A 17,803-nucleotide genomic window follows, 5' to 3' on the forward strand; every position below is an offset into this window, starting at 1 on the left:
AGAAGTCCTTGTGAACTTGAAGTGCGGCCCCAACATGAATTCAAAGGTGTGAACTTAGAACACCATCCTGGCGTCTTGGCTGGTTCTGTGAAACTCTCCTTTGCTTCATTTCCCACCTCACCCACACATCTTCACTCTCACCCATAAAAGTGAAGCCCAACTTCAATTCCAATGCACATTCGAGCCAGAAAAATGAGAAACTTTTCAGAGTTCATAGTTGTATTTCCATATATAGCGCCCCCACCCAAAAAACAAAACAACAAAAAGGCAGTTTGATCATAAAACTCAAATGATGACCTTAAGAAATGTCAGCAGAGATTTACGCTGACTCTACATGGTACTTACCAGAAGATCCAATTCCCACTGTCTAACAGTGAAGATCAGAATAAAAAAAAAAGGGGGGGGGGTGAATGGCAACAATTAAAAAAATAGTTTTGAGTCCGTGGAAGTTGAGAGATTTGTAAGTTAAAACCACCCTCTGCATGTAACACAACTACCTTGAACTCAAAGTGTGCTGTGAATTTCGACATGCTAAGATCATATCAGCTGCAGCACCTCAGTAGCGCCCTGGAAAAAAAAACAAAGCACACACATTCAAGGCAAGTCAGTGGCGTCTCCCCCCCAAAAAATATGAAAGATATATATATATTCATCAAATATATTCATATATTTGTTGAAAATAGCGATACAAACCCAAATGAGTATATCAGAGTCATATTCAACGTCAAAAGGCATTCATTTGGTCTCGTTCATACTTACTTTGGTTGTAGGAATGAGACCAAGAGGAATTTCTGTATCTCCCGTAGTCCGGTGATGGGGAGCGCCTGCGTCTGCAACGGTACACGGAGAGTTGAAATGGAGTAGAGCAACATTTGGACTTTGAAAATGATGAATTACCCGTTGTATCTGTAGTCGTGCTCTTCGTAGCTGTCGTATCGGCCGTAGCCCCTGTCGTAGCTCCGGTCGTAACGACGTTCGTAGCTCCGGTCGTAACCACGGTCATAGCCTCGGTCGTAGCTTCGCTCGTAGCATCGTTCATAGCCTCGAACGCTATAAGAACCCCTGCTCCGACGGCAAACTCCACCACCGCCGCCATCATCGTCGTCATCCTCTCTATTCAAGAAAAAAAAAGGTTTGAAGGAGATTGTTAACCGACTCCACTCTTCATGAGTGCGACATAAAAAAGCGGAAAACGTTGGTTTGACTCTTACATAGCTTGTTTACCCATGTAAATTCCAGGTGTGGGGGTGTGGGCACGCTTGGTAATGGAGTAATCTACTCTGATTACCCTCCCGTCGATCTCCATTCCGTTGGCTCTCTCCATTGCCTAAGAAACAAACGTCCAGAGTCAAGCAAGGATCAGCAGCAGCATCGGCTCCACATATGCGGAGTCGGAGCAATGATGGCTTGTCTACGAGGTCGCCTGTAACAACACTGACATCTAGTGGTGCACTCGAACAATCACACGTGCCCAGCAAATAATGGAAACGGCGCGCGGTGACGAGTCGCAATCAAATGAAACAAGTCAGCCATACCTCCTTTGAATCTTCGAGTCTCTCAAAGTAAACGAAGGCATATCCTCGCGAGCGGCCCGAGCGCTGGTGGAACACCACGTCGACGGCAGTCAGACGACCGTACTGTGAAAACACGTGCCTCAGGTCTCGCGCTGTGGTCTCCAAGCTCAGGCCAAATACTCCCAAACATTTGCTGGGATCGGGGTTTGCCTAGAAGGGGTCAACAATAAAGCTTTTGGTTGATCGCGTTCCGTCCTTTTTCGGTGCATACAAATGTCCAATTTCAACGTTTCTGCAAGCGGAACAGTGTTGGACCCTTGACAGCTTTAATAACCTATCTGAGGCGGGTCGTTTTGACCTCAATCAACATGGAGTTTATCAGCACACCAAACGGAATCTCTGAGGTGTCAATCGGGTGAGCCTCATTCAAAAATCTGAGTTACCGTTACGTGTACGCGGTGTGTCCCACTTAGGTGCCATTCCACCCGAGAAATCACATGCACAATTACCACGCCACGCTCGCCCAAAATATGGCCCAAGGTCCACCTACCCTATCGACTAGCCCGCCGTGGCTGTTTGCTTCTTTGGCTTCATGGCTCTGTTGGAAGAATGAAATGAGAGCAACGGTTATTGAATGTGCCGTCAAGAGTGCTTTTGCCACAGCATGAACCGCAACTACTTGAAAAAATTCCCGCATGGGACGCATATATTCGGCGTGTTAAGTTCGTTGATTCGTCACATGATAACTTCGAGAAGGTTTGCGGCGTTACGGCAGCCTAATTGGACTCGGCTGTTCCGAGTGACGGTTCGTCTTTTTCTCGACAGAGCGGTACCAATCGGAAAATGTTGAGGTTGTTGTTTCGCCCGGAGTTAAAAAAAACAAACAAAAACAATTAAAGACAGCTGCAGACGGTGAATAAAAGCAGAGCCTTGGAGTCGAACCAAAGGCTGTTTGTTATCGTGGTGAAGTCATACAATGAGGTTGTCAGTAGCCGCACAGTCAAGGGAATGACTACACATTGGTTATTGTAGCACTGCCAACATTTTTGGCTCGCTTGTCAAACCGTGCGAAGGGCTGCGTCCTGAATGCAGGCTTTTCGCCTTTTGCAGCAGAACTTGGTGTGACAGTTTACCGGTAAATACTGCTTGACAGTGATGACTGGTCAGGGTCAACAAGGCCTTCTCTGCTGGCCTCAACAACTAAAACCCAAATTCCAATGTTTGCTCCGGGTAACCACATTAATCGAAACCTAAGAGCCGATGCTCTTCAATTTGTCACATTTCTCTTTGCTAGACTGCTTCGAGGACTTAAAAAAAGTTCGTTTTTTGTTTTTTGGGGGGTGGGTGGTAGGGGGGGGGGGTGTTGTCAGATTTCAGCCTCTATGTGCTGCCACATCAATTTCATCTTTCCAGGGCCTTCGGAATTAATCGCACAAGCAATTTGAATTATATTAGCAATGGGACGGGTTCCTTCAATTTCAAATTTGGTTCGCTGCCACCCCAAGAACATCTGCAAGCATGCCTTTTGTTTTTGGCATGCTATTGAGTGATTACGCACAGGCCAGGACGGGATGGTACACTTAATCCGATATTACGCGTTTTATTTGGTTTTGCAATTCACTCCATAGAAGGGTACAAAATGCACACCTTACACACAGCTGTTAAAGAGAAAGTTACTTAATGTCTCTTAAAGGGTTGCATAACCCCCCCCAAAAAATATTGCCATTGCAATAACACGTATTAGATATGCGTATTAGAAATACGAGCTGTAAATTCATATTAAATTGTACGCCTTGACCCAATTGAACAATCAGATGCAACCTGAAATGCGCATCGCCATTCAATAGGGGGAAAGTATCTCAGCGCAACACTAAACTGCTTAATTCGATTTTTCACGAGATAATGTTTAGATAGGACGACGCACAGTATAGAAAAACATAAAATGTCACAAATTAGTTGGCACTCACTCTGAGCCGAGACTTGGGGCTGCGGTTTGAGATGGGCGAAGTGCTGCGGCTCTTCCTGCGGCGGGAGTGGGGTCTGTTGGAATGAGATCGAGATCTCCGTCGGCAGGGATGAGATGGAGAGGGTGAACGACTAACATGTCGGACAGAAACGTGCTTCGAACTAGAGCTGAAAATAGAGTGTGAGGCAGGAAGGTTGATACATTTTCTTACGAAGTGGACAGGAACAATATTTCACCCGTTTATGAGCATAAATAACAACATACCCTGATTTTGATTGAGAGCGGGATCTGGATTCTGAATGCTTGGATTCTCGGGATGGACTCGTGGAGCCTGAGCTGCTCTCCGATTTGGCCTGAGTTGTACTTCCGTGTTCGGATTTAGATGACAAGCGAAACCCCTGTTGCCATAGTGGTAAAAGACTATCATTTACACTTACATGTCTTTAGAACATGAAGCTCTTTTTAATTTTTTTAAAAAAGTGTTTAACACATTAAACAGCGTACAACTTGCACTCTCCAGACACTATATGGGCAACATTCAATGAAAATGTCATTTCTGCATTAAAAAAATGCTCCATTTAAGAAATATAAACATTCAGGAGTGGAATGAGACTGTCAGAGTTTAGTAACTATCATAGGGCCATCAAAACAAGTAAAGCATGCAGTTTTATGACAAAAAGTTAGCATGCTCAAGAAAGAGCTGTGGAACAAGCAAGGTTTCCTTACCCGAGGGACATATTCTGTCTTCCAGTTTCTTTACAAGTTTTCATTTCTACTCGTCATAATCTTCTTCTATTTGTGTGTTTTTCTTCACCCCAATTTTAGACCCAATTGTTCTAATCTTGGTTCTATTTTCTCTGTTGATGTGCTCATTAGCCTTCTTTTGAGCTTGGAATTGTGTACTTTCTTCCATCATTCTTGGATAAAATTCTGCAAAACTTTCACGAACAATAGATCCTTTATTTAAAAGATTAGATTTATGATAAAGACGTACCATACTTGGTGAAAAAGAAACAGTGACTAAATTGCACTTACATTCGAATTGACAATGTTCACCAGTATTATTATTAATTTTTTTAAAAATCAGAACATTTACAGAATATGTGTCAAGTTCGTAACACTTAAAAGCTAGTCCAGGTTTATTAGACCAAATGAGGGGTATCTGCGCGTGACTTTTGATATGACCACACATATAACGGTTACTGGACTTCAAAAGCCAAAAAATAAAAATAAAAACTACTCCTACAATTACAAGATAAAGACGCCATTCAGGGTAACACCGCGGACGGTGTTCCAGCTAACAAAGTTACTGAAGTTTACTTACTCCTCTTAAAGAAGTCTAACAAAGAATTATTGTCCGTAAGCAAGATGCAACCCCAGAACTGGCTTTTAGGCGAGCTCCACTCGGGGCATAAGCTGCAAATTGTCATCGATAGAAAACTTCATTGACTGATGAATACCTTTTCGTTTGAATGTACAGTACGTATTTGTTGTCGGCTTGCAACGAGTCAGGTACAAGAGATCACTCCTTACCCGTCTTTCGTTACCTCCCTCGTCGACGTCACTCATTTTCAGGTCATCTACCTACCAAGCAACTTTTTTCCGGAATATCCAAAACAAGCAAACAAAAACAAGAAATAAAACGTTAAAATGCCGAATGTTTTGGTTTGAAAGATGTGCGACGAGAAAATGGCGCGCGAGGGCGGAGCGATGACAAAACGCACTGATACGTCATTTCCGATTACGACGCCCCTTGCATCTAAGAGCTGGCGACTTTGCTTGTGTCATTTATGTCGCGTGGCGGATGACGTAATGCAAGAGTCAGCGATACACAATAAAACCACACAATGTCGTTTAGAGGACAGTATTTCAATATAAAATGGTACATTTAACTTTTCTTTTATACCCAACACGTATTGCGATTTAGCAAGTGCGTGTGGACTAAATACTATAGTACACAACATTTATTACACCAGTCATATTTGAACCAGTTTATTAAGTCTGGTGGATTTACGGTACAGTTAAAACTGTGCAAATGAAGCAGAACAAATGAGTCATTACGGCTATCGCCCACATTTGTTGGTAATCTAGTAGGGTTAACAGGCATCATTATGATGCGTATTTGAAAGGTTTGTAATCTGCATGGGATAGTTCACCAAGCAGAGATTGAAAGACTCTTCCAGCAGGTAACAATCGTCTCCCACATACAATGTAACAGCACTACCAAGAGTGGATTAACCCATTATTTTTAATAAAATGTCTACAGTCACAGTGCAACATGAACCCTGAACGCGTATTAGCAGATGGTCAGTCATCTTCACAGCATCAAAGATAAATGACCTTGCAGTACATTCATTCCATTCTACATTGAGTGAAATCACTCCCAAGGCAAGTAAAGGGAAGGGGGCACATTTCAGCGGCAAATGAGATTCATTTGTTGTATCACGAGCTTCACATTGAGGCTGAACAGTCTTTGGATTACGTCTATGCAACTAAATGTAAGATAAGAGATGAAGCGTTTTATTGCATCGAGCAATAGTCCACAGCATAAATGCAGCAATTCATATTGTGAGCATTCTGTTGAGTTCAGCAGGTTGACATGATGTTGTTAAGTTGTATACTACTGTGAGCCCAAAATGTGCTTAGAGCCTTGCACTGCAGTTTCCACAACGGCCGATACATAGTTTGAAGCCAGTACTAGTAATACGATTCAAATATGCCATTATATAAAAATGCAAAATTGAAATATAAAAATGCACGCTGCAATCTTGATCCGTAACAATAAATACTGTGGCGCAAAAAAACCAAACAAGCGAAGGCAAAAAAGGTTTTCCCTCCTTTTGGCTTTCCAAGAAGCATCAGTTCCTTCCAAGTCTGCGGACGTCCTGGGATAAATTCAGAAAAAGTGGGATGTGCCAAGAGAGCAGTCAACACGGCTACCAAAACAAAACTCAAAGATGTTGCTGAGGCTTGTTGGGGCTTTGTGGGTTGAAGCGTGACGTCCCGCGATGACTGCTGGCTCGCTCCTGGTGGGAGGCTCTTTGCAAGGCGGCAGGAGTGGAAGTGAGGACGGCCCCGTGGGAGGCATTGGTTAGAGACACATTGGCAGCCAACTCAATTTTCCCCTCTAGTTTGACCAGGCGCTCCAGGATATCATCCAGCAGCACCGCTATTGTCCTCTTCAGATCCGCTGCGTGCAAAAGAATAGATCGTTAAGTCACGACATGTAGCCCAAAAGTCTGGAAAATTCTCGTGAAATGATTACCATAACCAGCCATGGTGGTCCCCTGCGGCCCACCGGGAGCGTTCTGGCTCTCCTCGGTCAGGACCTTGACGTATCGCCGACTGAGCTCCAGTATCTGCTCGCGGAGCTCTGTGCTGCTCTGGTGGCGAGGTTGCTGCACGGTGTAGCGGAGCAACAAGAGTCCCCACGCCAGGCCAAAGAGTAAGAGCAGCACACTCAGCTTCTGCGACATGTTGCGTCTCAGGAGAGTGCCGAGCATGATACTGGGGATGGTGAAAGGAGCAGGAAACGGGAACGTTTGCTGCCGTCCGATGTGAACGGCCTGGATATTGTTGCTTCGGCGCGATAGATTTCTCAAGTGTTTTTGTTGCCCATTCCCAGGGAGAAGTCCAGAGTTCACAAATGTCACAGTATGAGGCTCGACTTTGATTCTCCTAGACGAGGAGACCCTCAATCTTTGGTGGTTGGCTGCCCACCATGACAGAATGGGGGCTTGGATAGGATGCCCACACGGCGTTGGACAACCTATACACACAACAAAATAAAGAGGTTCGAGAAAAATGATCTGGGGAAGCTGGGAAATGGCAGCCTCACCTACCTGTTCAACATTTCATTGAAAGCTACACACACTCAAAGTCACAGATACTACAGTGTCAAATGTGAGGACGGGCGACTTCAAGAGGACCCAAAAAGAAAAAAAAGCCTTTTCTGTGCTTTTGTTAGTGTGTTGGTATTGCATTTTTAATCACGCAAAATCAATTTTGATCCAATTACTCAAACGGATGGGCTAATTGGTGAATCACTTTGATTGTTACAACGATTAACTGTAGCACCACATCAAAACAGACTTCCTTGGTCAATAAGTCGACGGCGTGCACGCCGCAACACATTTTGACATTTCAGCCCAGAAACCTAATTGCTAGTTGAGCTGTAACTGGATCCACTTTGCTGCTCCTGAAAGGATTCATAGCAGCGGTGACAACCATTGAGGGCATTCGCGTTCTAATCCCACCTACACAAGGGTCAGTGAAAGGACAAATAGCTTTCCGGCACGCATTCACATGGAAAATTAGGTGATCATTTTTCATTTTATAGATCTTTGCCAACCGGTCCATTCTCCCTTCTGTGATGGGTGTGCCGCTATTTACCTATTGAGGTGATGAGACGGGAGCGACTGACTGAGGCAATAAATTATGAAAGCAGAGGTAACGGAATACATTTTGCTCATCGCCAGCATCTTTGAATCAGACGTACATTCATTTGAGACTTTAGTTACACTTGCACATTTTTTGTTGTTTTTAGATATTGTACAGGGGCTCCTTTAATAGCCCCCAAATCTACAACCCTAAAGATAAATTATACTCTTGCCAAATTAATATCTCCCTAACAGGGTGAACACAACCTTTGTAAGGGTAACATTTTGAGTTACAGGCTTCGATTATGTTATGCCGGAGTCAATGACTTATGCATTTTTCCAAATCTCATTCCAAGAAATTCCTCTGGTTTAGTGGGTCACAATGCCGTTCATTGATCGTCATCCACTAGTATCTTTGCCAAAATTGGCCATGCTCACAAAAATCTGCCGCACAGTTTGCAAATAATGAGACGTTACTTTTCCCATTTGAAATATAGGATACGCGACCGCAGCCTCGTTTGATAGTCACAAATAACGGCATCATTATTTTCCTTATAACAGCATGAAAAAGAACGCTTGGTCTAAGTGTTTCCTACTTTGGATCTCATTCGACTTGGGAGGCACACGGGAGTTAATACTGAGGTTGAACATTGACCGACTACTGAGTGGAGGCACACTGTCCCGCTCATCCGACTCGCAGATCGTTAACAAAACTATCAGATAGTGAGTGCCAAGAATTACTGTCAAGTTGACCTTGTATGACAGCAGAACAAAGCAACTGCCCCTTGGCAAACGTAGCGGTTCACTAATTTCTCTACCGCGTAATGTTGATGCCAAGGTTACACATGAAGGTGAAAACTACACAAGAGACGCTCTTGTGTAGTTGACACCTTTGTGGTACTTTTAATGTATATGGTTGCAGCTGCAAAAGGGGAAGTTAACGTGTAGCGACTTTGCAACTCCGTGTTAGCGTCATGTTAGCTCGCTAACAACGCTATTAAAAACAGACAGAGACCAGCAGGCTATGCTAAATTACCTCAGGCTTCCTGCATCCGAGGTTATCTCGAAGCTGGTGATATAATAGCCATGCTGCAGCCAAACGGAGGAGGATGAGGGCTCCAAACCCCAAAAGGCTGATCGGAAAGGGTTTTTGCGGTAGCCGGTTAAAGAAAAAATAAAACAAACCAAAACATGAAGTCTACCGTCTCTGTGTTTAAGTTAGGCGGTCATCATGACCCGAGAGTCGAACATTTAATTGCTGCTTCTGCTAAGCTCCGAAAAACGCTCTGCGACTCAATAAGCTAAAGTGTACAGCTTGAAATGTATGCACGCAAGTGGGCTGACCGTCACGGTTCCCTTGAAGGTTCGCTGTGCGTCACCGCAAGGCATGCTGGGACTTGTAGTCGTTACTGCCTTTCTCTTGCCCCGCGGATGACAAAAGGGGACAGTGATAGAGAAATCACTCATTTAACTTTCGATTACGAGGTAGAAACATTTCCGTGTTACAATATTTCGATTTCAACTGAATGAGTAAGATGATCTCCAGTCGGTGAAATTGATTTGGTGGTTTTTTTAACATCTGCAGTACATTCTCCAGCCGTTAGATGGACCCCGGGTCATTTCCATAGCAACATGGCAGAGAAAAAACAATCGTGGGACAGTTAATGCACTGTACATTGTTCTTAAAAAAAAACAACCTGCAAGATTCGATTGGCGCCCTTTTTACAATGCACTCTCAATTCTTGGATAGTTCAGCCTTAAAAGCGGTAGATGAGTATTGCCAGTACAGACGGTTTGTTTCACTCATTCATTTGTTGTAAATACTGTACACCGTTTTTAAACCCGAATTGGTATTGGACGAAAAGCTGCATATTTGTTTCTATTAATAGTTTTTTTTTGGTGAAAGATTGGTTTGAGAATCAAATATCTTGAATATAAGGGCATTCAAGGCACATTTTCTAATACTACAGAAATACGGAGGCTCATAAATGCCTTTGATGAGTTTGAATCATTAAAATAGCAAATTATACTTGTCTTAAATGTGATTCAATGACTTCAGCAGAAGGATGCATTTTGATTTTGTGCAATCATGATTGAATCAACAACGGAATGTGTTGATTCAATAATTCCATAGCTGCAGCTGCCAAATCTTAATAATTTGTGTCATCTTTAGCACAAATGACACCCTACGTCACCACAGTGATATCACACAGGCAGAAATAGGCGAGGACCTAATTAATCCTGTTGAAGAACACGACATGACTTAAATTACCCTTTTTTTTGGGGGGGGGGGGGGGTTTGAAATAAAGCAACGCTTTTCATTGGTGTCTCTTGCAGGCTTGTGGGTGATGACGACGGCGGCAGACTGTTTACTCCTGAGCAATATAAGGAGTACAAGAGGAAAATGGTGCCGCACCGAGTGAAAAATAGACTCTATGTGAGCTTTGGTGTACCGGGAGGCATCGACTGCAGACTGGTCGGTCCAGAGACACCGTGCTTCTGCGGACATAGGTGGTGTAAAGTTGTTTACTCTCCCATTTGACTGCATACTGTAGTCACTGATCAGGATCCAATAGAGATTAATTATAATTATAATTCTGGATTGACAAAAGTCAAAGAGGTATACGTTCACCCTGATGTTTGTTTGTAGGTAATGGCCTTTTTTTTTCCTCTTCATATAAATCATCTCTCAGGTGTCAAATGTTGAATGAATATCCCGTTGCGGTCACAGGATTACACTTTGCGCTCAAGTGTACATCTGCGGACCCCACGTACTGCTCTCATTAGCTTCATCTTGTTTTGTCAACTCGTCCTGCTGCGCCAGCCAATCAACAAGGTCCTTTTCGTTTTTGGGGGTTTTTTTTCCCCCTGCAGCCTCTCTCTATGCTAAGAATTTTGTCTAATGTCGCGGCTTTGTTTGGTTCCTTGTGACAACAACTTGTGTCTTGTGTGTGTAGAGCTCTACTTTTCCGGCGCTCTGTCCTTGGTGGTTTTTTTATCTTGTGAATTTATGCCGCATTGATTTAAAAAAAACAAAACGTATCTTGATCTGGTTCAGCTGTGTTTGCCATTCCCTCTTTCTAACATTTACACAGCGATATAGGGGATGAATGCACTGGAACCTTAACACGTGAACTTCATTTGACCGTCTCTCACTTTTGAACGCTCTTTCTTACAAGGAGCTGAATGAATGACATTCCCAAGGCCATCCACTTCTGCAATCAGATATTTAGAGTCAGTCAAATGAAATGTTACTCGTGCTCGCTGCTTGATTCGACTGCGCAGGCGTCATTGACGAAAAGGCCCAATGTCTTGCAGATACAAGCAACATAAAACGGATTTTGAGATCATCCCTTCGGAGAGACCTTTAGTCCTCCCATGCCGGGTGAGGAAATGTCTTTGTTTGGCTTATGAGTATCTTCCCCACATCGGCGCAGCACCCGTCCGCTGTGGGTGTAAACACTTACCTGAAGATCACACCGAAGGCGGCAGACATTTGTGCAGAAAGTGTGAGTCAAAAGCTCCCGAGCATGAATGAGCAGCACTATTGTACAGACTTTTGTAGACGCATCACAAAACGTTTCCTTTTCAGGTGACTGTTCTGGGTTCAGGAGTCCGTACACATGTGGATGTGGCCAGCCCACCTATAATCACCAGACCCTGGTCAACCACGATTTGTTTTAAAATAAAAAAAAGACACAGAATTTCACAGACAGAACTCCCGCGCATTTTCATCAATGAAATGACTTTTACCTGTCAGGTTGAGACAAAGTCCGAGAGGGTGGCACGAGGTCGCCCCGTGGGAGGAGATGTCCCTTATGCTGCAATGGGCGGACTGACCAACTTCAGCTCCTTGGTGGATGGTTACATTGCTTTGGAAGCGAGTGGATTACGTGAGTAGGCTTTTTTTTTCCTTTCCCCCCCCATCTTGAATCTATTGGAATAGATAAAGAGGAAAAAGTCATCCATCATACGTCATTGAATGGACATTATAGAGTATACACGGCTGCCAAGAAGTAATACGGAGGATATTTGGCTTTCGTGTGAAATTTGAGGCTGAATTTAAAGCGCATCATAACCTGCAAAAACGTGACAATAAATATATCGTGTTGCATGTTGTATTTTTCAGTTGAGGAGTCCGAAGATGACTGCGAGTAATGAGGAACGGCAGTCACGGATGAGTTGTATCGGCAAACAGAAGTCCAAATGAAAGGGGGATACAATTGCCATTTCAGACTGGACATCAATCACGAGAATGTGCTTATCTTAAAAAAAAAAAAAAAAAAAAAAGTCTTGTCACGACCCATCATCATGATTATATGCCATATCCAATCAACATTTATTGTTATCAGTTAGACGGCGATGCAGTGACAGGCGAGCAAATGCCCCAAACAAATCAGACGTTGACGGCGACTGAATTCATCGACATGCTCTTTTGGGATGTCAGAATTGAGATTTTTTATTTTATTTTTTTGAAGTTCAAGACATTTGTTATCAGCGAAGCCTCGGTTGAGGCACTGCTGCGCGATGCCGAAAGGCTTGCGCAATTCAAATCCACGGTGTGCGCTGATAAATCCAAAGAATAGAATTGATAAGCTTGACCTCATCCAACCATACATTTTCTATAGCGTTGTAGAATTAATGGGGGGTGGGGGGGTGACTACACCCTGGACTGGTTGCCAGTCAATATCGGAGCAGCACATCAGAGACAGGCAACCGTTTACATTCGCACCGCCTACGCAGAAATCCGCCGAGTGAACCCCTACAGCCAAGCTTGACCTGTGAACTTGAAATTCAAACCATTTAAAATTGACCGAGTGAACGACGGTGATAATGCAGCAATATTTATTGACTTCTTCATTTATCGTCTTTAAGAAATCGACGTGACAATGCCATATTTGTTTGCATTACCGTTGTCATCTGATTTTGGACTTCCTGACTCGTGTTTACGCCGAATTTTTGTGAAGCCGTCGTAGTGAAAGTCCAAAACATGTCTAATATATTTATATGTATAATAAAGCTAACAGTTTCTCGTCAAAGACTTAAATTATTGCGCATGCTCAATCGCAAATACAATATTGAAGAAAAAAAAAATTGAAATCAAGATTATTTTCCAGCCCGAAGCACGACACTCCCAATTATCATTAATCTGCACAATCTACTGTTTTTGTTGCTTGTTTACTTGCAAAGCCACCCCAATATCCCCCCCCCCCCCCCCCCCCCCTCTATGGTATGTTTTCAACATCTAAAAAGGTATATGCATTGATGACTGTTTCTTCTGGAGAGAAAACCGCCCACTCAACATGTCACCCAAAATAACAGCAGCACTTCAGTGCGCATGTTCGGCGTTTAATTTTTCCCGCATAGATGTTTTGTCTGCCATTGATTAATCCTATTCCTCATGGCAGATCAGAAGCGACGACTGCCGATTTAATCCGTACCGCGAATGGAGAGTGAGGTGAGTTCGCTTGCTCGATTGGTGGCTCACTTCCACAAAAAAAATTAAAATAAAATTAAAATTGTATTGCTGCGCTCTAAAATGGGCTCGTTCAACCCCTTCCCGTACTCCCCGCCCCCCAAAAAAGCATTTCCACTGCGCTAATGTCGCGGTCATACTCGATCAGCATCCAGATGGATGCTGGCTGGTGCATCTCAGGTGGTGCTGAAGGCAAGGAATTCACGTTGCGTGTGAACAACGTCATGGGTGCACCTGGGTCTCGATGCGCCCAAGCGCTCTGGGAAGTGAGTGGAAGGGATCCCATGTGAAAGCTGACACATCCGGTGTGGATCTCCAATGTCAGTGCACTCGAATAAGAAATTCTAATTGTAGTGCTACAAGTATTTCTATTATTTCAATCAACTCTTGTACTTAAGTCAAAGTAGAAGTCGAGAGATTGAAATGTCGGCAATTATGACTTACTATTTATACTGCCGTACGGTATGTATGTATAAAAAAAAACCGCTTTGCTAACTTTGCGCAGCCAAAAAAAAAAGTCTGCGCACGTCAGTTTGCCTCTTTATTTACGTGCATCGTACTGAGAACAAAAATCCTGTTCCGTGGCATTTTAAACCAAGAGCGAGTTAGTAATTGTGTTTACTATCAAACATGTTTCAATAGAGTTGCAAAATGAGTGATGAAAAATGCTAAATTAGCTAATACGCTATCAAAAACACGTTCCCATAGCTTTGCTAATATTGTGAACCGAATACAAAAAAAAAAAAAAAAAACTGAAATGAGCTAATAACTGATGAATCGTGATACCTTTTATGGGTTTTTTTTCTGTATGTTTTGATCAGACATTTGCACTTCACTTTCCTCCATTGACAAAAACAAGCTACCCCCCGCCCCCCCTTTTTTTTTTACCCACAGACCGGTGGGCAACATGGTTGAGGCGCCACACGAGAAACTATCGAAACCCCCAAATAATTCCAGTCACCACACGTTATTAGTGTGGCACAAATACAATTCAAAGTAATTGCCTCTGCGTAGCAACCGCATTTAGGAGACGGCAGCATTTTACTTTTGGCCGAAGGACATCACTACCATGCCCTGTCTGATCCCCATGGAAACCACACCGAGCTTGACTGACAGACCAAGCCAAAGAAAAAAGAAAAAAAAAAACAGGAGACGCGGCACGGAAGATTAAATTGGCAATTACCATGCATTGAAATACTAAATTACCCCTCTGACAGTTATGGGATACGTAAAAGGATGCAACTGTAGAGGGGGAACATCATTCAGCACAGAGAGACAGTTGCTGGTTAACGACCAATTACAATACTGACCCAGATACCACGCCAAAAATAAGAAAAAGGATCCAAACAATGACAAAATAGGTTTCATGTGTTGAGGAGGGGGAGCTGTCAATTTTGCAAGCAATATAATTCACATACGATCATGATTTCTCAAATGTTAAATATACTGTATATTATTACAGTTCAGTATCATTGTCCACAGGACCACAATCCCCCATCTCAAAATGTCGATGATAAATATAATAATTACAATAAATAGATGAAGAACTGCAGTTTGGTTTTGAGACTAAATCCTTCATCCAACTAGCCCAAAAGTCTTCAAATCAGTTGATCAGAAGTCAGTCCGCCACAATGCTACCCCCCAGCCCTTTTATTTTCTCCAAAAATTACAATTGTAAAACTTCAAATTGTCTGTTTCTGTGCCGCGTGTTCTGGAGAAGAACAAAAAAAAAAAAATCATATGGCGCTGACACATTAGATGTGTGAACATCTCTTTTGTGGGAAGAACAGTGGGAAATTGACAGTGCATGACAGTGCAGCGACTTCATGGAGGCTGAGATTCAATTCCCTCCTGTGTCGGTTGACAAGGAGGAGGAGGAACTGGAAGAGGTCGTGACGAATGGCTTTTTAAAAAGCTGCGTAATAATGTAGCCTAGCATAAGTGCCAAATTGTCATTTTATATGCGCCGTTTGTATGGTTAGTCTTATTAAATTGGGCGTGCGTAGCCTAGCTAACGAATAAACTGCTCTCGCCGTGAAGCTAAAGTGTGACTGCCATTTCGATTGATGCCTCACGCGCAACTGTACGTAAACACGTTAGCATGACACACTCTCCCCGCTCGCTGAACATTTACACGAAACCTGGCCGTTGCTTTCATTATTTGGACACACTTGATGGCGGATTGATGGTAACGGTTCAACTTAAAAGGGAACTTTTAAGTTGAACCGTATAAATCATTAAAGCTACTTGAGGGGTCTCATGTTAGCTTCAAATACATCAACGAAAGGTTCCAACATGTCATTTGAGGACTTTTTTGGACGGTGTCAATGACAATGAAACCTTTTCTGTTTTTGGCTAGCAAAATCCATGCATGTACCGGTACGTTATGTTTTACAATACAATACAATACAATACATGCTGATTTATATGTTTTGAGTTTCGCCATCAAATCCGACGCGTTCAGGCACACTATGCTCAAGCTACTTGAGGGGTCTCATCTTGGCTTCAAATACATCAACGAAAGGTTCCAACAAGTCATTTGAGGACTTTTTTGGACGGTGTCAATGACAATGAAACCTTTTCTGTTTTTGGCTAGCAAAATCAATGCATGTACCGGTACCTTATGTTTTGAGTTTCGCCATCAAATCCGACGCGTTCAGGCACACTATGCTACATACAATGCGTCAGCTGCTAATTATTCATAGGAATTGTGTTGACATTTATGCAAAAAAAAAAAAAAGATAAAGACTTGTCTACTTGCTCCGGGAAAGGACAAGCAAATTCGGAATTTCAATATATTTGTATCTTTGGTAATTTGAATCCGCTTATCTTTTGGTCTCTTGTCACTCAAGCCGACATCACTCCCGACACGATGACCTTTTGCGAAAGCCGTCTCGCGTGGACCCCGGTAAGTTTCCTAGGCAGCTGACATCCAACAGGTGTCCTCCAACTAGGACGGCGGCACATCGCACCTGAGCCGAACAAATGCGACACTTACAATGGCTTGACCTTCTGTTGAGGCGATGGGCCGCACAGATCAACACACTGACAACAAAATACGTGACTTGAACCTTTTTGCGCACCAAGAATGATCATCTCTAACCTGTGATGTGCCGTCCACTGTAGTAACCGCTGCCCCTGAAAGGATTGAACTAATAAGAGGCCCTATTAAAATATTGATTGAATCCTGTGAGTTAATTCATCAAAGTCCAAGTTAGTTCTCACTTCCTCGAAGCTGCCAAACATTTGGCTGATTGTGAATGATGCCTCAACAGGAGCCATTAAATAATTGTATCACCACCTTTGGACCCAAGCTGACCGCTGTGGTTCATTATACGAGCAGCGCTTTGTATTACAGTAGCGCTCGGCACAAAGAAGCAATTTCACTTTAAGGTTGACTGAGTTGCGCACGTCAACATTTAGGCAAACATCAAGTGACCTTTCAATTTACCCCGAGATCCCGCTACATTTGTACACATTTTGACACTTACTCAAATCCGAGCTGTTGTCCCAGAAAAAAAAAAAACAAACAACAGTGTGGAGCCCATTGACGCGACTTCCTGAATGTGACTATCTCCTGAAGAGGGCCGCAAAGTCTAATTCCTGTCGGTAGTCGTCATGATTGGGGTTTGCGACTTTGTGAGACATGTTCTCTCACTTGTGTCTCATTCCTCATCTCTCGCTAAGCATCCTGTGTGACACAAAAGGCCCCTCGCAGCATCCTCCGCGCAACTTAAGGAGCAGCCTTGCAAGATAGGGCACTGATTTGCTAGATTATATGGCTGGGGAGCTGACATACAAAAGGATGATGAATGGGAGGTAAATGAAGCGCTTGGCGTTACACGTTCATTTAAGACCTATTTGGGTGTGCATATTAAGGGTGCTCCCTTGAGAGTGTGTTTTTTTTAGGGGGGGGGTTATGCGTCTGCAGGCCCTTTGTGCCTGTTGCTGCTTCCATCTGATGGGAGGAGCAAATTACATTGAAAAGCGATTCAAGAATAACATTCATGAGGCGGTTTTAAATGTTAGTCATCAGGAGCACTTTTGGTGCAAGGCCACATGTGAAGTGTGTATCATTGGCACTTTTATGACTCTTGGTAGAATAGCGGTTTTGTCGTGAGGATGACGCCATAAATGATTGTAAAAATCTGTTCGTGCCATCTGAATTGACGGCATCTTGGCATCCTTTAAAACGTGCGCATGCTTTCCACACATCTTATCCGCCCTGTCAGAAAGTACATTATGTCCAAAGGTAAAATTTAATTCCCAGGCCACAACATACACCGCAACTAGCAGTATGATAATTGTACCTTGACCAAAGCACCCTAAGGTGTCTATCGATTCGATCAATTCAATCTTTTCATGCTGCCATGTACACATTAGGTGAGTAACCGGATCCATGCATCGGTTATGTAGTGCGTCATGCTCAATCCAAGACAACCCCCCCCAACCCCCAAACAAAACAAAA

The 17,803-nt window shown here is 43.2% G+C and overlaps 3 protein-coding genes across 4 annotated transcripts; 1 reads left to right on the forward strand and 2 right to left on the reverse strand.

The window, feature by feature from the left end:
- Positions 1-201: 201 nt before the first annotated feature.
- tra2a (transformer 2 alpha homolog) lies at positions 202-5,213 on the reverse strand. Of its 2 annotated transcripts, none has more exons than XM_052071606.1 (10): positions 5,014-5,213; positions 3,745-3,878; positions 3,482-3,647; positions 2,065-2,112; positions 1,536-1,724; positions 1,225-1,327; positions 898-1,113; positions 760-830; positions 534-567; positions 202-482 (listed from the first exon to the last, which is right to left on the reverse strand). In XM_052071606.1, exons 1-9 carry the CDS (start codon positions 5,047-5,049, stop codon positions 538-540), a joined length of 993 nt encoding a protein of 330 aa, XP_051927566.1. In that variant the 5' UTR covers positions 5,050-5,213; the 3' UTR covers positions 202-482; positions 534-537. The 2 variants fall into 2 exon arrangements, with proteins under 2 accessions (XP_051927566.1, XP_051927567.1); XM_052071607.1 differs by having other exon boundaries at positions 1,212-1,327; positions 5,014-5,212.
- Positions 5,214-5,456: 243 nt separating this feature from the next.
- Positions 5,457-10,228, reverse strand: ccdc126 (coiled-coil domain containing 126). Its single transcript, XM_052071612.1, has 3 exons — positions 8,896-10,228; positions 6,746-7,249; positions 5,457-6,670 (listed from the first exon to the last, which is right to left on the reverse strand). Exons 2-3 carry the CDS (start codon positions 6,981-6,983, stop codon positions 6,432-6,434), a joined length of 477 nt encoding a protein of 158 aa, XP_051927572.1. The 5' UTR covers positions 6,984-7,249; positions 8,896-10,228; the 3' UTR covers positions 5,457-6,431.
- Positions 9,513-12,040, forward strand: fam221a (family with sequence similarity 221 member A). The gene is made up of 6 exons (XM_052071609.1): positions 9,513-9,651; positions 10,197-10,370; positions 11,178-11,368; positions 11,452-11,522; positions 11,620-11,752; positions 11,989-12,040. Exons 1-6 carry the CDS (start codon positions 9,524-9,526, stop codon positions 12,015-12,017), a joined length of 726 nt encoding a protein of 241 aa, XP_051927569.1. The 5' UTR covers positions 9,513-9,523; the 3' UTR covers positions 12,018-12,040.
- The last annotated feature ends 5,763 nt before the right edge of the window (positions 12,041-17,803 follow it).

This window comes from Hippocampus zosterae, chromosome 7 (genome assembly GCF_025434085.1).
Source record: "Hippocampus zosterae strain Florida chromosome 7, ASM2543408v3, whole genome shotgun sequence".
Classification (NCBI taxonomy): Eukaryota; Metazoa; Chordata; class Actinopteri; order Syngnathiformes; family Syngnathidae; genus Hippocampus; species Hippocampus zosterae.